Genomic DNA, 14844 nt, shown 5'->3' with positions numbered 1-14844 from the left:
TTAGCCAGGATGGTCTCGATCTCCTGACCTAGTGATCTGCCCGCCTCGGCCTCCCAAAGTGCTGGGATTACAGGTGTGAGCTACCGCGCCCAGCCGAAACTGTACACTTTAAATATGTGCAATTCATTATGTCAATTACCCTTTAATTAAGCTCTCAATTTTTTTTAAATATAAAGAGTAATAAATTGAATTAAATACATGTCTAGCCAATGTACAGACTGCTTCATGTTGATTCAGTATTTTTCTTCTGCCTCTGGACAAGGAGATGAAAGCCCTCAACAAAATCTGACACTCTGTTTGGGAGTACCAAAATATATGATAGGCCCTAGCTCTGAGCTCCTCTTAATTTTTATTTAAATTATTATTTTGGGAAAAAAATTGACATGATTTTGATAAAAGACATTGAAGACTGTTTCAAAAAGAAATGGTGTAAATGAGGACATTATGAAAGTTACACTGACATCTCTGAGCCTGCACATGGGAAACCATGATTGCTGTTGTACCAATTTCACAGTCTGCTGAGGATGGAGAGTGTAGGGGGCTGTTCTGTCATAGGTGGGTGTGTGCACTCGCACTGACTAAGTCATTCTGTCTGCCACATTGAATCTAAATAAAGAAACTTCCCACAGCTTCTCATTTCCCTACTATATTGCAGATCGAAACGCCCTTTGCATCCTATCTAAATTTGGAAGTCTTTTCCCTCCCCACTCTCCTTGTTTCCCCTCTGACCAATTCCATTGATATTTCCAATTATTTCTCCACATGATGCTTTCCATAACATTAACTGCACACACTGGTTTCCATTTATCTGCATGGATTAAAACTGACGGTTGGCTTGGGTTTGCTACAGTGAATACATTAAAACTGTGTTCAATACCCAAAGACAAAACCTGTGCTCTGCTATTTCACAAGGAGAAAGAGAGGCAGGCTCACCATCTGCTGTTTCCAGCATGCTCCCGCTGCACCCCCGAGGAACACTTCTCACAGAAGCCACCTGTGGACGCTCAAAGTACGAATGCTCCACGAGGCCTGTGGTGACATCAGGAGGGGCAGAATGCAGATCTGCTTTTGAAAAACACACCCAAAATGAAAGTGGCTGTTAAGTCAAATGAGTATTAAGCTGCTCTTCAAACCCCGTTAGTCTAAAGCTCCACTAGCTGAGTTCTAATTGGGGAGAGTGTGGTATTTTCATTAATTTGTTTTCTTGGCTGACCAAAGGCATACTGGGACCCTATGAACTCCCAGACACGTTATGCAGACATCTGCATGCATGTGGGTGGCTCGATTCTCAAAGGGATCCAGACTCAGAACCACCATCTTCAGCACAGAGGCAGGCACAGAGTAAACCTGCCTGTCACAATGGCCTGATGAGATTTTGGTTAGAAATTCCCTCAAGGGGCTGGGCATGGTGGCTGACACCTGTAATCCCCGCACTTGGGGAGGCCGACGTAGGCAGATCACCTGAGGTCAGGGGTTCGAGACCAGCCTGGCCAACATGGCGAAACCCCGTCTCTACTAAAAATACAAAAATCAGCCGGGCGTGGTGGCACATGCCTGTAATCCCAGCTACTGGGGAGGCTGAGGCAGGAGAATCACTTGAACCCAGGAGGCGGAGGTTACAGTGAGCTGAGATTGCACCACTGCACTCTAACTTGGGCAACAGAGCGACACTCTCTCTCAAAAAGAAAAAAGAAAGAAAGAAGGAAGGAAGGAAGGAAGGAAAGAGAAAAAGAAAGAAAGAAAGAAAGAAAGAAAGAAAGAAAGAAAGAAAGAAAGAAAGAAAGAAAGAAAGAAAGAAAGAAATTCCCTCAAGGAAGCAGAAACAAATTTGAAATCAATTGTCACTGGTACATTTTTTTGTAACATTATGAAAAAAACAGCCAGGATCATACAAACTACTACAACCCCCAAAAAAGTATGTTGGACACCAAACCTTTGCAGTCCTAAAAGAATAAAACTACAGAAATTAAAACTTCCCCCACTGCCAGTTAAAACAGCTGCAAAACTAAGAGACCACAATCAAGTTCTTTTTTTTTTTTTTTTGAGATGGAGTCTCACTTTATCACTGCCCAGACTGGAGTGCAGTGGCACAATCTTGGCTCACTGCAACCTCTGCCTCCTGAGTTCAAGCGATTCTCCTGTCTCAGCCCCCCAAGTAGCTGGGATTACAGGCATGTGCCACCACACCTGGCCAATTTTTGTATTTTTAGTAGAGACAGGTTTTCACCATGTTGGCCAAGCTGGTCTTGAACTCCTGGACTCAAGTGATCCAACCACCTCGGCCTCCTGAAGTGCTGGGATTACAGGTGTGAGCCACCACGCCTGGCCACAATCAAGTTCTTAAAGTAGAATTGGTGTAACATTTAAAAACAGACATTAGATCTGGAACATATGTAAAAGTCACTCCTTCCATTGTCTGAATGTACATTTTTGTGTTTTATTTCCATGGTACAGTCCATCTATCTGTTCAGAATGCTGGCTGACTGTAAGTTCCTATAGGAATTATGGTTATAATTGGGTCTACCACTAGGAAAGGCACTGTGTCTATATGACTATAGAAATTGTGTTCTACCACAACATGAATACACAGATGCTCGCCCATTTATAAGAATCAACATAGGGGCCAACGTGGTAGCTCACACCTGTAATCCCAGCAATTTGGGAGGTCGAGGCGGGCAGATCAGCTGAGGTCAGGAGTTCGAGAATGGCCTAGCCAACACGGCGAAACCCCGTCTCTACTAAAAATACAAAAATTATCCGGGCTTGGTGGTGCGTGCCTGTAATCCCAGCTACTCGGGAGGCTGAGGCAGGAGAATCGCTTGAACCCGGGAGGTGGAGGTTGCAGTGAGCCGAGATTGCACCACTGCACTCCAGCCTGGGGGACAAAGTGAGACCCTGTCACACAAACACAAAAAAAAATCAACACTAGCTGTGCAGTGGCTCACACTTATAATCCCAGCACTTTGGGAGGCTGAAGCAGGAGGATCACTTGACCCCAGGAATTTGAGATCAGCCTGGGCAACACAGCGAGCTCCCATCTCTTAAAAAAAAAATTAGCTGGGCATGGTGGTGGACACCTGTGGTCCCAGCTACTTAGGAGGCTGAGGTGAAAGGACCACTGGAGCCCAGGAGTTCCAGGTTACAGTGAGCTAGGACCATACCGCTGCACTCTAGCCTGGGCCACAGAGTGAGATCTTATCTCAAAAATAAATAAATAAATAAACACTAGTCTATGTTAGGTAGAGACAACTGGTAATGTTTAATATTTTAATGCAGGTACCTGTTAGTATCACTGTGGTACTCCTAGGTACAATGTAAAGCAGTAACTTTTTACTAGGTTTGTAGAAAGCTGAAGTATATGAAAGCACAAACTCACTGTCTGCATAGCAGAATATACCTTTTGAAAAAATCTAAACCGTTAAGATTTTTCACAACCCTTGAAAAAGCCTGATGCTGATCAAATGAGCATTTTAACGTATGTCTATCAGGAGGTTCTTTTAGTTTAAAAAGAAATTTCCCCACTCTTCCAAATCTAGCAAAAAGAATAAATGATTTTAAAAGTATATATGGCAAAAAAGGTATACATGGTATACATACATGTACTACAAGTAGTTTTTTAAAACAGCTATATAATGGCTGGGAGCAGTGGCTCATTCCTATAATCCTAACATTTTGAAAGGCCAAGGCATGAGGATCACTTGAGCCCAGGAGTTCAAGACCAGTCTGGGCAACACAGTAAAAACTCCATCTTTCCAAAAAATTTTTAAAAATTAGCGGGGCATGCTGGCATTTGCCTATAGTCCCAGCTGCTCAGGAGGCTAAGGTGGGAGAATTTCTTAAGCCCAGGAGTTCAAGGCTGCAGTGACCTATGATCATGCCACTGTACTCCAGCGTGGGTGACAGAGCAAGACCCTGTCTCTAGGTGGAAAAATAAAAAAAAACAGCTGCATAAAAATAAACATAAACTACATTCAAGATAAAAATAAGCTACTATAATTAAAAGAAGCTACTATAATTAAAAGTACTGCTTTTAAAAATAGGTATTTACATTTGTATAAAAAAGGCTTAATATATTTGATTTCCTTAATCCAAAACTGAAAGTGATATATTTTTAAAAATTATCTTTACCTGATATGTTCTACCTCGAATTTTTTACTTAATATATTCTTCCTCTTTTCATGTTTCTTTCCTTAGTTTAAATTGAAGACACATCTAGTGTTAGAAACTAAAACAAACGATGATTTCTGTAATAAGAGGGAAGTTGAGTATTTTTGAGATTTAGAAATTCAAATTAACTATGTCCAACATTTAGGATGTGGGTAGCTACAATCTGTAGAAAATTGCAATCCTGTAAGCAAAGTATTAAATCAAGTCCAAGTTAAGAATTTTTTTTAAATGTATTAGAATTGATCACAAAATGTTGATGCTAGGACTAACAAGAAAGGAAGAGATGATTACAGCTGCATTTGCAGGAGTCAGGAGCTGTCTTCCACCAACATAGGTAATAAACCTACATTATAAATAATTGCAGCCAAGTCCTTTTCAGAGAATGAAAACATCTAATTCAAACACACATTAGAGTTAAATGCTTTGCTTAAAGACATCCCACAATCACTGGAAAGTTGAGGGCTGTATGGTTAAACATTCTGAACTGTGGCTAATTTTTCATGCCGAATAAGCTTTTATTTCTAACCCACCAGGAAACAGTGTTGAGATGACTCAGCAATGGCTAATAAACTCAAACTACAAATGTTTTGTTTGCTCTCCTGCACCATCTCACCTAGAAAGGAGCTTCTGGGAGAAGAAATGAGGTAACAGAACATTTAAAACTACTGTTTTCCTGCCCCTGCCTCAGAATTGGAGTTAACTACGTATTTCTACAAAGTTAAATCACCAATGATGAACAGAGAAGGAAAACAACAGTGCAAAAGCTGTTTTCAAGATATGGACTGTACATCACCTTGAGGAAAGGTGGGCAGCAGCCTCTGGCCATGGAACACCCAGGAAAGCTACAGAAACAATCTGAGCAGGCTGTTTTCCTAAGAGAAACTTTCTCTGTGGAAAATGCTGCCTTCTGCTACCCTTGCAGTCTTGGCAGTTCCTCTATGAGCTGAAAGCAGTGTGGAGACAGAGCAGGGCACTGTGAGCTTTCATCTGAGACGGACGCCTCAGAAGAAGGACACGTGTTCAATGGAAACACAAAAGATGTATTGACTCAAACAAATAAAAACATGAAGAGCAACAGTGATGCACTCTACAGAGGATGCTGAGACAGAAGCTGTGGGCCACCCAACATACCCAACTTGCCCCCAGTCCATCCAAATGACCAAGGTCTTACAAAAAAGAGCTCGGCACCCATGGGGACCCCAGCACAAACACCAGTGTGTCACAGGTGTCACCTTTCAGTTTTGGCAGAAAAGCAACACAAAGCAAAGAAAATGAATAGGAATCAAGAAAACTGGTATCAGCCCTGGCTTCACCACTTAAGGCTGCTGTCTGATCTCAAGCAAGTTACAATCACTGGACTTTTTCTTCTTCCTTCCTCATCTGGGAAAAAAAGGAGGGGATTAAGATGAGTCTTCAACAATACTGATTGTATTTTAAGGTACTTGTGCAAGAGTGTATGTGGGTTTCACATGCCAGCTACATACAGCTAACTATGCTGCTGTTTTAGTTAAAAAATAGAATTTCAAAGGATGAAAGGTTTACACTTTTTTCATCTCTAAGATGAATGTAATCCAAAGGATTCTATGATTTGGGAAAGATCCATGCATCATATGATTAGCTCTGACTGACACCTTTTCAGGCCGAAGGCTGTCTAACCTGGTATCTGGAGGAGCAAAAGCCCTCTACCCCAACCTCAGAATTCCAGCCAGGTACAGAGACAACCAATGGGCCTGCAGCTGTGAACACATAGCCAAGAGGAAAGGCACAGACAACAGAGAGGCAGCCAGGTCAAGGGTGATGATCACAGCCACCAGCAGGTATGGATGTGTGCTGACCATCTACCCCTGCACCTACTGCGTGCACCAGCTTCCCCTCAAGAGCAGGAAGGTGTTATGACACTGAGAAATACCACACCCTTCTGGGGGACTATGAGAAATGCCCCATGCCCCAAAGGACTAGGACTGCCAAATTAAAGAAGTATCAAGAACTACTTTTGTTACCAAAAGGACATTTCCCAGATGAAAAATACGTAGGTCTTGATGGGGGAAAAAATTTGCAACTGAGCTGTATTGTTCAAAAGGTTATTAGGGATTTAATCTGAATGATGAATTAACCAAATATTAGCCCATTTCTTTCAAGTGCAATTATTAAAAGCTCAAAATCAATTTAATGTCTCAGGCAGATAAGCCAGTATGGGTTATCTGGGTTGTGTGACCTCAGTCACTTGGAGAGCACTCAGGCCTGCAGCTAAGTCTGCAGGGTGGCGCCTGGCTCAGGTGCCCTCCATCTGCTCCTCTGTCCTGGACACTCCTGACCCCGCTCTGCTGGCACAGGGGCCGCAGCAGCTTGTTACTGACCTATGTGGGTGTGGGCCTCGAGGCCTGCGAGTGCAGTGGTAGCGGCGGCCCCCGGCGTGGCTGCAGCACTGGGAGCAGTGGTGGGTCTCCCTCCCGGGTGAGATGAGGTGGAGGATGCAGAGGATGAGGTGGACGAGCCCTGAATGACCCGGTCGAGCCAGGGCTCGACGCTGGAATGGCTCTGGAGCGGAGTGGAGGTGAGTCGCCCGGGTCGCCGTAAAGAGCCCTCATCTTCTGAGGCAGATGACGTGTCTGTGGTTAAAATAACGATGACAGGCATGATATCGGGATGAGTCAAGAGGAGGACGGAGTTCCCATTCACACTGGAGCCTCCCAGACCTGTGTGCAGCATGCTTCTGTACACCTGGCACAGCTCTGCCCAAAGCCACGCAGTCAGCTCAAAGGTCACCCTCAATCTAGAAGGGCATGCAAGAAGCCCTACTGTGGGGGAAATGATTCCATGAGCCCCCAGCTCCCCAGAGAGAACTCAGCCACAGGGTACCACACACACTCAGTGAAGACAGCCTCTGATCTCCTAAACGGCTTCAGCATATACCTCAGTGGGGGTGTTCTGTGAATATCCAGTGCTGCACTGCATGTCCAGAGTCGGACACCATATCCACACATCAGTCAACATCACCCAGGGGCGAGCCTGTGCCCGGCCCTACACCTCGGAGGCAGTGAGAAGGCATCCTGGCCTGTGCACGGCCCCAGCAACAACATAGTGGCCATGGGAGAACCGCAGCCCTGTCTACATGCATCCTTTCAGGGGAGTCATGTGAACTAGCCCTAAATACAATTCCTTCCCCAAGAAAATTGCTTCAGACAACAAAATTAACTGTACATTAAGGTTTCTTCAAGTCAGCATGACTGTGTGTTTCATTATGGGTTTTACAATTATTAAAACATTCTTTTAAAATTGGATAGTGTCTATAGCTATATTTAGCAAAAACAATAATTTGACAGCCATTTCTAAGATTTTTTTCAACAATAAACTTCTTTTAAGCAAGAAAGTGTTACCAAAACCACTAAATCATCTTACGAATCTGGTGTGTTTGGTTTTATTCTGTAGTATCTCCAAATGCCTCAAACCAAAAATGGGTGTCACTATTTTTGATACTTTAAATATATGACAACAATGCAAGTTCATGAATGTGAAGTCATTAGACACTATCGACATCTTGTACAGTTTAACAGGAAGACTAAAATACATTATTGCTAGAGAGAAACCTCATATAAAAGTTTTCATTTCTAATGGTACCAACAATAAAACAACAACAAAATCAACCCCAAAACTTTCCAAATAGTCTTATACTGTTGCATATAAGTCCTGGTTACAACCTGTTAAGTTATAGGTAATAAGATGACAATAACTGTAAAATTCCTAATTCAGGAAGCTTCAGCTTAGTGCTTATTTTAGGCTCCTCTTAGTGCTTTAGGTTCTTCTCTTTACTAAAAGACATAAATAGCATCTTAGTAAAAGAAATTAAGATCCACACAAAAAGTCTTACAGAAAGCAAATACCCATTTGGGTAAGAATACTATGTATACCATAGATTTTCAGGTAAGGAATATGAGCACAGGCAAACATTTTTAATCTCCAAATGCGTCCAATCTATACTACAGGCCAGATGGATATTCCAACTCAATGGGAAGTAAATAGGATAACATCAGGCCTGTGAAACACTCAAAAAAGCCACACTTGACATTGTTTATCAATACCTGGAGGGGTGTAGGTTTCCACAGACGAATGCACAAGGACAGAACGTCTCTTCGAAGGCATAGGCATCTTCCTCTCTTTGTATTTGGCCAAAGCTGCTTGCACGGCTTCAGTGTGGACATCTACACAGGAAGGACAGCAGTAAAAATACTTTTTACAAGACTGGTTATAAAGTAACAAATTAAGTTTCACGTTTTTGTTTGTTTTCAGTGGGGGTAAAAGGAATAGAAGCTCTCTCTGTCTATCCCCACATGTTGGTCCTAGATTTCTTTAAATATTTGTTTGTAGATCTAACTTTGGAATCTTGTAAATATTTCCTTAGTTATAAATCAAAACTGAATAAAAGAGAAATCCCCAAAATTGAAAATAAAGTGAAACAAATGAGCCTAAATGAGTATCTAGTTGTTGGTTTAAACCACGCTTGTTCAACCCATGGCCCATGGGCCTCATACGGCTCAGGAGGGCTTTGAATGCAGCCTAATACAAATTCGTAAAATTTCTTAAAACATTATGAGATTTTTTTGCAATTTTTTTTAGCTTATCAGCTATCGTTAGTGTTAGTTTATTTTATGTGTGGCCCAGGATAATTATTCTTCTTCCAACGTGGCCCAAGGTAGCCAAAAGATTGGACACCCCTGGTTTAAACTATTGCAGCTGACTTTAAAACACTGAAGTTAGACTGGTCAACCTCTACTTCCAGAAATATCTAGTAAGGACAAAATTAACTGAACAAAAAATTTTAAACTCTCTCATATTGTTGATAGCAGTGAAGGCATTGTCATATAGATTTTTCGTCAGTCCTGTGGGATATGGCAAATGAAAAGCACTTAATAGTCTGATTCTACCATAGCTAGAGCTTGGACACTCATGAGGGAGAGGAGATACAAATGTAGATGAAAGAGGTAGGCTGGACACAGTGGCTCATGCCTGTAATCCCAGCGCTCTAGGAGGCTGAGGCAGGAGGATCATTTGAGGCCAGGACCAGCCTGTGCACCACAGCAAGACCACATTTCTGAAATTTTTTTTTTTTTTTTGAGATAGAGTCTCGCTCTGTCACCAGGCTAGAATGCAATGGCATGATCTCAGCTCACTGCAATCTCCGCCTCCCGGGTTCAGACAATTCTCCTGCCTCAGCCTCCCGAGTAGCTGGGATTACAGGCACCCCCCACCACGCCTGGCTAATTTTTGTATTTTTAGTACAGATGGGGTTTCACTATGTTGGCCAAGCTGGTCTTGAACTCCTGACCTGGTGATCCGCCCGCCTTGGCCTCTCTAAGTGCTAGGATTATAGGTGTAAGCCACCGCACCTGGCCCAATTTTTTTTGTTTAATTAGGCAGGTGCAGTGGCATGCGCCTGTGGTCCCAGCTACTCAGGAAGCTGAAGTTGGAGGATCACTTGAGCCCAGGAGTTCCAAGGTGCAGTAAGCTATGACTGTACCACTGCCTCCAGCCTGGGTGACAGAGTGAGAACCCAAGAAAGAAAAAGAGAAAAAGAAGGAAAGAAAGGGAAGGAAGGAAGAAAAGAAAGAGAGAGAGAGGATGGGCACAGTGGCTCATGCCTGTAATCCCAGCACTTTGGGAGGCCGAGGTGAGCGGATCCCCGGAGGTCGGGAGTTCCAGACCAGCCTGGTCAACATGGAGAAACCCTGTCTCTACTAAAAACACAAAATTAGCCGGGCATGGTGGTGCATGCCTGTAATCCCAGCTACTTGAGAGGCTGAGGCAGGAAAATCGCTTGAACCCGGGAGGCAGAGGTTGTGGTGAGCCGAGATCACGCCATTGCACTCCAGCCTGGGAAAGAAGAGTGAAACTCCGTCTCAAAAACAGAGAGAGAGAGAGAGAAAGAAGGGAGGAGAAGAGAAGAGAAGAGAAGAGAAGAGAAGAGAAGAGAAGAGAAGAGAAGAGAAAAAGCGAAAGAGAAGGAGGGATGGAGGGAAGGGAGGGAGGGAGAGAGAGAGATGAAGTACAGACCCTGCAGTTCTGAATCTGAATAGATTATGTCACTACAAACAAATGTGGTATCCTGTCTTTTAAAAGTCTGTCTTACCTCTGTACAGTGAAAATGTCTACAAACAACAATCAGCCCAATAGCAATCAGCATCCTAGTGCCCAGACTGTGGTCTTGAAACACCATCCTCACTTAAAAAAAAACCCTTAAAAATGGCAGATTCTGGAGCAGGGGAGAAATGCCCAGGATGAGCCTAGAACTTCTTATCCTAACAGCCAACCAGGAAATGGTCAAACAACTCGAGCCAATTTGAAGAGATTCCCAGTGGCGAAGAATGGGACAATCTGAATATCAGTAAGAATAAATACTAAAATGGACTGAAACATCAAATATGATACTGACAAAAGAAAAGAAGAAAAAGGAAAAGAGGAAACACAATCAATTGGTTGCCATTGGAGGAGGCCAGTGACTCAACCTATTGTTCTGAAAACTAGTAAATAAGTGGAAAGAATTAAATATTCATCTTGACTTTCTTTCCTGTACCAAGTTGTAAATAACAGAAGTTTCTCTTTACGGAAATATTCTGGCCTTTGAATGAAGAAGGAATGTCAGAATCTAAATTTCACCATTTTGCAGCCCAAAGGAAATCATCAATCTAAGAACTGAGAAAAATCACTGGTTTTCAAGCACCACAGTGAATAGCCAAGAGTCAGGCCCAACAGGCCTCTTGGTGGAGGAACACAGGGCCACCCATGACAGTCTTGTAAACAGTTGAATGTTGTAACCTGACTTTCATCAAACCTAGTGAGCTAAAAAGCATGTCAGAGACACCAAGAGGAACCAACAGACAAACACAGCTCAGCTTCTCCTACAAACTAAGGTTCATAGAGGCTGAAAACACTTACCAACCAACTGCAATGTGTAGCTCTTATTTGGATCCTGGGTCCAAATAAACTTGTTCTTTAGAAGCCATACGAGCAAAAGCCATATGAACATTGGCTGAATATTTGATATTAAGGAAGTATTTATTGCTAATTACTTTGTGAAAATGGCATTATCTTTTAGAAATACAATCTTTTCAGATACAGAAACCAAGACTATTACGACATCAGAATGACAGAGATCGAGAATATTATGACATCTAAATGAAATAACATATCCGAGATTTGCTATGAAACCATATGGGAAGGGAGGAAGCAGGTAGAGTATAGATTAATCCAAGGCAGGGCATGGATGGCCAAGAATTTCTGGAGCTCGACTATGGGTCCAGGGGAGCTATAATACAATGATGGCCAGTTTTGTAGACGCTTCAATTTTCCCCAACAAATGTCTGAAAACATTTAAAAATCTCACATTTAAATGGCTTGTAGGGCCAGGTTAAACCTTTTCCTACTCAGGAAAGGTGAAGAATTCACACCTAGACATAAGATAAAGGAAACTCATGGATATCAAAGACACAGAACAATTCTAAAAGCTTCCAGAGAAAAAGCTAAATCACCTTGAAAGATCAAGAAACAGACTGACAATACTCAGTAGTAACACCAGGCACAAAAAAGCAATAGTTCTGAAGACAAAAGTGTTAAACCTAGAATTTTATATCCAGCCAAATTATCATTTAAACATGAATATTTAATAAAAATATTATCAGACATACAAGGTTCGAAAAGCATTTCCACACAAGGACTTAACTGAAAACACTCATGGAAAAAGGCACTCACGAAAAGAGAGCAAGAAACAAACTGAGACCCTTGTGATGGATTTGGAAGTTACTGTGATTCCCCTACTTTAAACATTATTGCTGTCTTAGAAAAAAAGGAAAATAAGTATAGATTAAAAACAACCTAGAACTAAAAATATAGATAATATCAACCTGATAGGGTGTATCAACAGATCCAAAAATACTCAACAAACCCCAAGCACAAGAAACAAAACCAGCCCACGCGCATCATAATCAAATCACTCAACACCAGCACCTTAGTCTGCTCAGTTGCCATGACAAAACAGCATAAACTAAGTGGCTTAAACAACACAAATTTTTCTTACTGGAGACTGTATGTCCAAGATCAAGGTGCCTCATGGTTGGTGTCTGGTGAGGGCTCTCTTCCTGGCTTACAGACATCTGCCTTCTAACCATTGTGCTCATAGGGTGATGGGGCAGGGCGGGGGCCAGCAAGCTCTAGTGCCTCTTTTTTTTTTCTTCCCTTTTTTTTTGAGACAGAGTCTCACTCAGGCTGGAGTGCAGTGGGGCAATATTGGCTCACTGCAACCTCCACCTACCGGTTCAAGCGATTCTCATGCCTCAGTCTCCAGAATACCTAGGACTATGGGCATGTGTCATCACACCTGGCTAATTTTTGTATTTTTAGTAGAGATGGGGTTTTGCCATGTTGGCCAGGCTGGTCTCCGCCTGCTTCAGCCTCCCAAAGTGCTGGGATTACAGGCGTGAACAACCACGCCTGGCCAATGCCTCTTCTTATAAGGGCACCAATCCCACCGTGAGGGCCCCACCCTCATGATCTCATCTAAACCTAATTTACCTCCCAAAGGACCAAACTCCAAATAGCATCCCACCGGGGTTATTAGGGCTTCAATATAGGAATTTCAGAGAGGATATAATCGAGCCCACAGAACAGTGATAAAGAGAAAAATCTTAAAGGTGCAAGAAGGAAAAAAGACACATTAGATACAACAGAACACAGATAAGAAACAAAGTTGAAGGACTAACACTACTGATTTTAACACTTATTATTAAGGTATGATCATCAAGAGAACACTGTTTTGCCATAAAGACAGATGAATAGATCAACAGAACAGAACAGAGAGTCCAGAAATAGATGCACGCATTTATGTGCAACTGCTTTTAGAAAAAAGTGCAAAGGGAATTCTCTGGAGAAAGCATAGACTTAAGGAATGGCCCAGGAACAGTTGAATATCTCCATGCAAAAAAGTAAACTTTTGATGCATACCTTGTACTTACACTAAAATTAACTAAAAAAAAAAAGATCACAAACTTAAGGGCATTAAAATGGCACTAAAAAACCTAAAACTACAAAACTTGTACAAGAAAACACAAGAGAGAATCTTTGTAATCTTGGGTTAGGCAAAGATTTCTTAAACACAAGAACAAAAGCACTATCAATTTAAAAAAATGATAACTTAGACTTCATCAAGATTAAAAACTTCTGCTCTTCAAAAGATACTTTAAAGAAACACAAAGACAAATCACAGCCTGAGAGAAAATATTGCCAAATCATATTTATGATAAAAGACCTGTATTCAAAAGACAAAGAATACACCTACTATAAACTTCACAAGGGCAGAAACCAGTTTATTAACATCACTTCCAAGAGCAGGAACAGGGTTGGGGAGACGAGCTGGGACACGTAGAAAATAAGGAGCGGCGGAAAGGAGGAGACCTTTTCTAGGACCACTCTCATGGAAAGTACACATGTGTGCATGCATCTGCATCCAGGCATGAGGACAACAGTGCTCAGTGAAATGCTGAGGGCGGCCATCTCAGGATTCAGAGGTATCAGGTGATTTTTAACTTTGTCCTTAAATTTGGTATAATATTTTTTATATATTTAACACTAAGCATGTATTATTTATATAATCAGAGAAGAAGCTGTTTGCCACATGATAAAGTTTTTTATAAATGTGTATCAAATTGGTAAGACATTATCTGTTCAAATATTTCTTAGACTATTTCTTTACTCTCCCTGTTGAAAAAACATTTAAAATCTTAATCTTTGTTTTCAGTATTCTTAAAACAACCATTATCCCTATTAAAATTTTTTCTGAAAAAGGCCTGTCAAAAGAGCTTAAATGTGAAGAAAATATACAACTACACAGTGGTGAAAATATTAAATAGATAACGTGCTCAAGTTATTAATATATAAACTATAATAGAAAATGTGAATTTTTTTCAATGGCCATTCTATTGATTCAAGTAAAACATCAGAGACAAATTTAAATATTCATAAAAGCACTGCCAAACAGAGTGGCAGAAATCTAATTGGAAGGAAATCTCCAAAATTAGAAAAAGAAATACTAAAACACCTGCACCTAGCAGTAAAGCTGCTCCAAAAAGCACAAAAATTATTAGTATCAACTTCAAAGTAAAAAGTGTACAAAAGTTTTAAAGAAATTATTCTACTAAGAGTGAGAAGAAGACTTCTCTAGAGAGTTTTGTAGGCATCCCCTAAGAAAGTGCCACTAAAGCTACACCATACATTAAAACAGACTGTGGTTATGTGAAGGTTAAATGTTTTTCTTGAAAAAAATATGACGATGTACATTACTGCTTATGTGAAAATAATTTCTTTGGCAGATATTGTGGCAAAGGAAAAATAACTGGAAGACTTCATGGCGAGAGTCCAAGGGCTCCAGGCCCGTCCACCTTCCCCACTGCCTAGGCTGTGACCCTACCTGACCGGAAGCGCTCATCCCTCGAGGCGGTGGGCCGAGACTTCTGCTGCTTGGGTGCAGCGGCCGTGGTTTGTGAGGGCCCAGGAATTCTATTCTCTGCTTGCAGAGATGGGTCTATTCCTGAAACACAATTGTATGGGAATACCTTATGTGAACAATTTGCTTTTCCAATTATGAAAAAGTCCATTGAAAACAGCTTACATTTCTCATCTGTTGCATACACT

At 41.6% G+C, this 14844-nt stretch overlaps 1 protein-coding gene across 9 annotated transcripts in view; it reads right to left on the bottom strand.

Moving 5' to 3' along the window:
* The window catches only part of DIP2A (disco interacting protein 2 homolog A), a 116777-nt gene that overhangs the window by 67409 nt on the left and 34524 nt on the right, over positions 1 to 14844 (bottom strand). For 6 of the 9 annotated variants that reach the window (XM_019017760.4, XM_019017759.3, XM_063702561.1 and 3 more), the window contains 4 exons: positions 14621 to 14740; positions 8247 to 8366; positions 6525 to 6776; positions 934 to 1062 (listed from right to left, as the gene is read on the bottom strand). In XM_019017760.4, the coding sequence (XP_018873305.1) occupies positions 934 to 1062; positions 6525 to 6776; positions 8247 to 8366; positions 14621 to 14740 (621 nt within the window). Of the gene's footprint in view, positions 1 to 933; positions 1066 to 6524; positions 6777 to 8246; positions 8367 to 14620; positions 14741 to 14844 lie in introns of all 9 variants that reach the window. The other 3 variants (XM_055373814.2, XM_055373815.2, XM_063702558.1) reach the window with 2 other exon arrangements.

This window comes from Gorilla gorilla, chromosome 22 (genome assembly GCF_029281585.2).
Source record: "Gorilla gorilla gorilla isolate KB3781 chromosome 22, NHGRI_mGorGor1-v2.1_pri, whole genome shotgun sequence".
In the NCBI taxonomy this organism is placed as follows: Eukaryota; Metazoa; Chordata; class Mammalia; order Primates; family Hominidae; genus Gorilla; species Gorilla gorilla.
The sequence above is the reverse complement of the archived record's forward strand: the minus strand, read 5'-3'. Positions and strand labels throughout refer to the sequence as shown.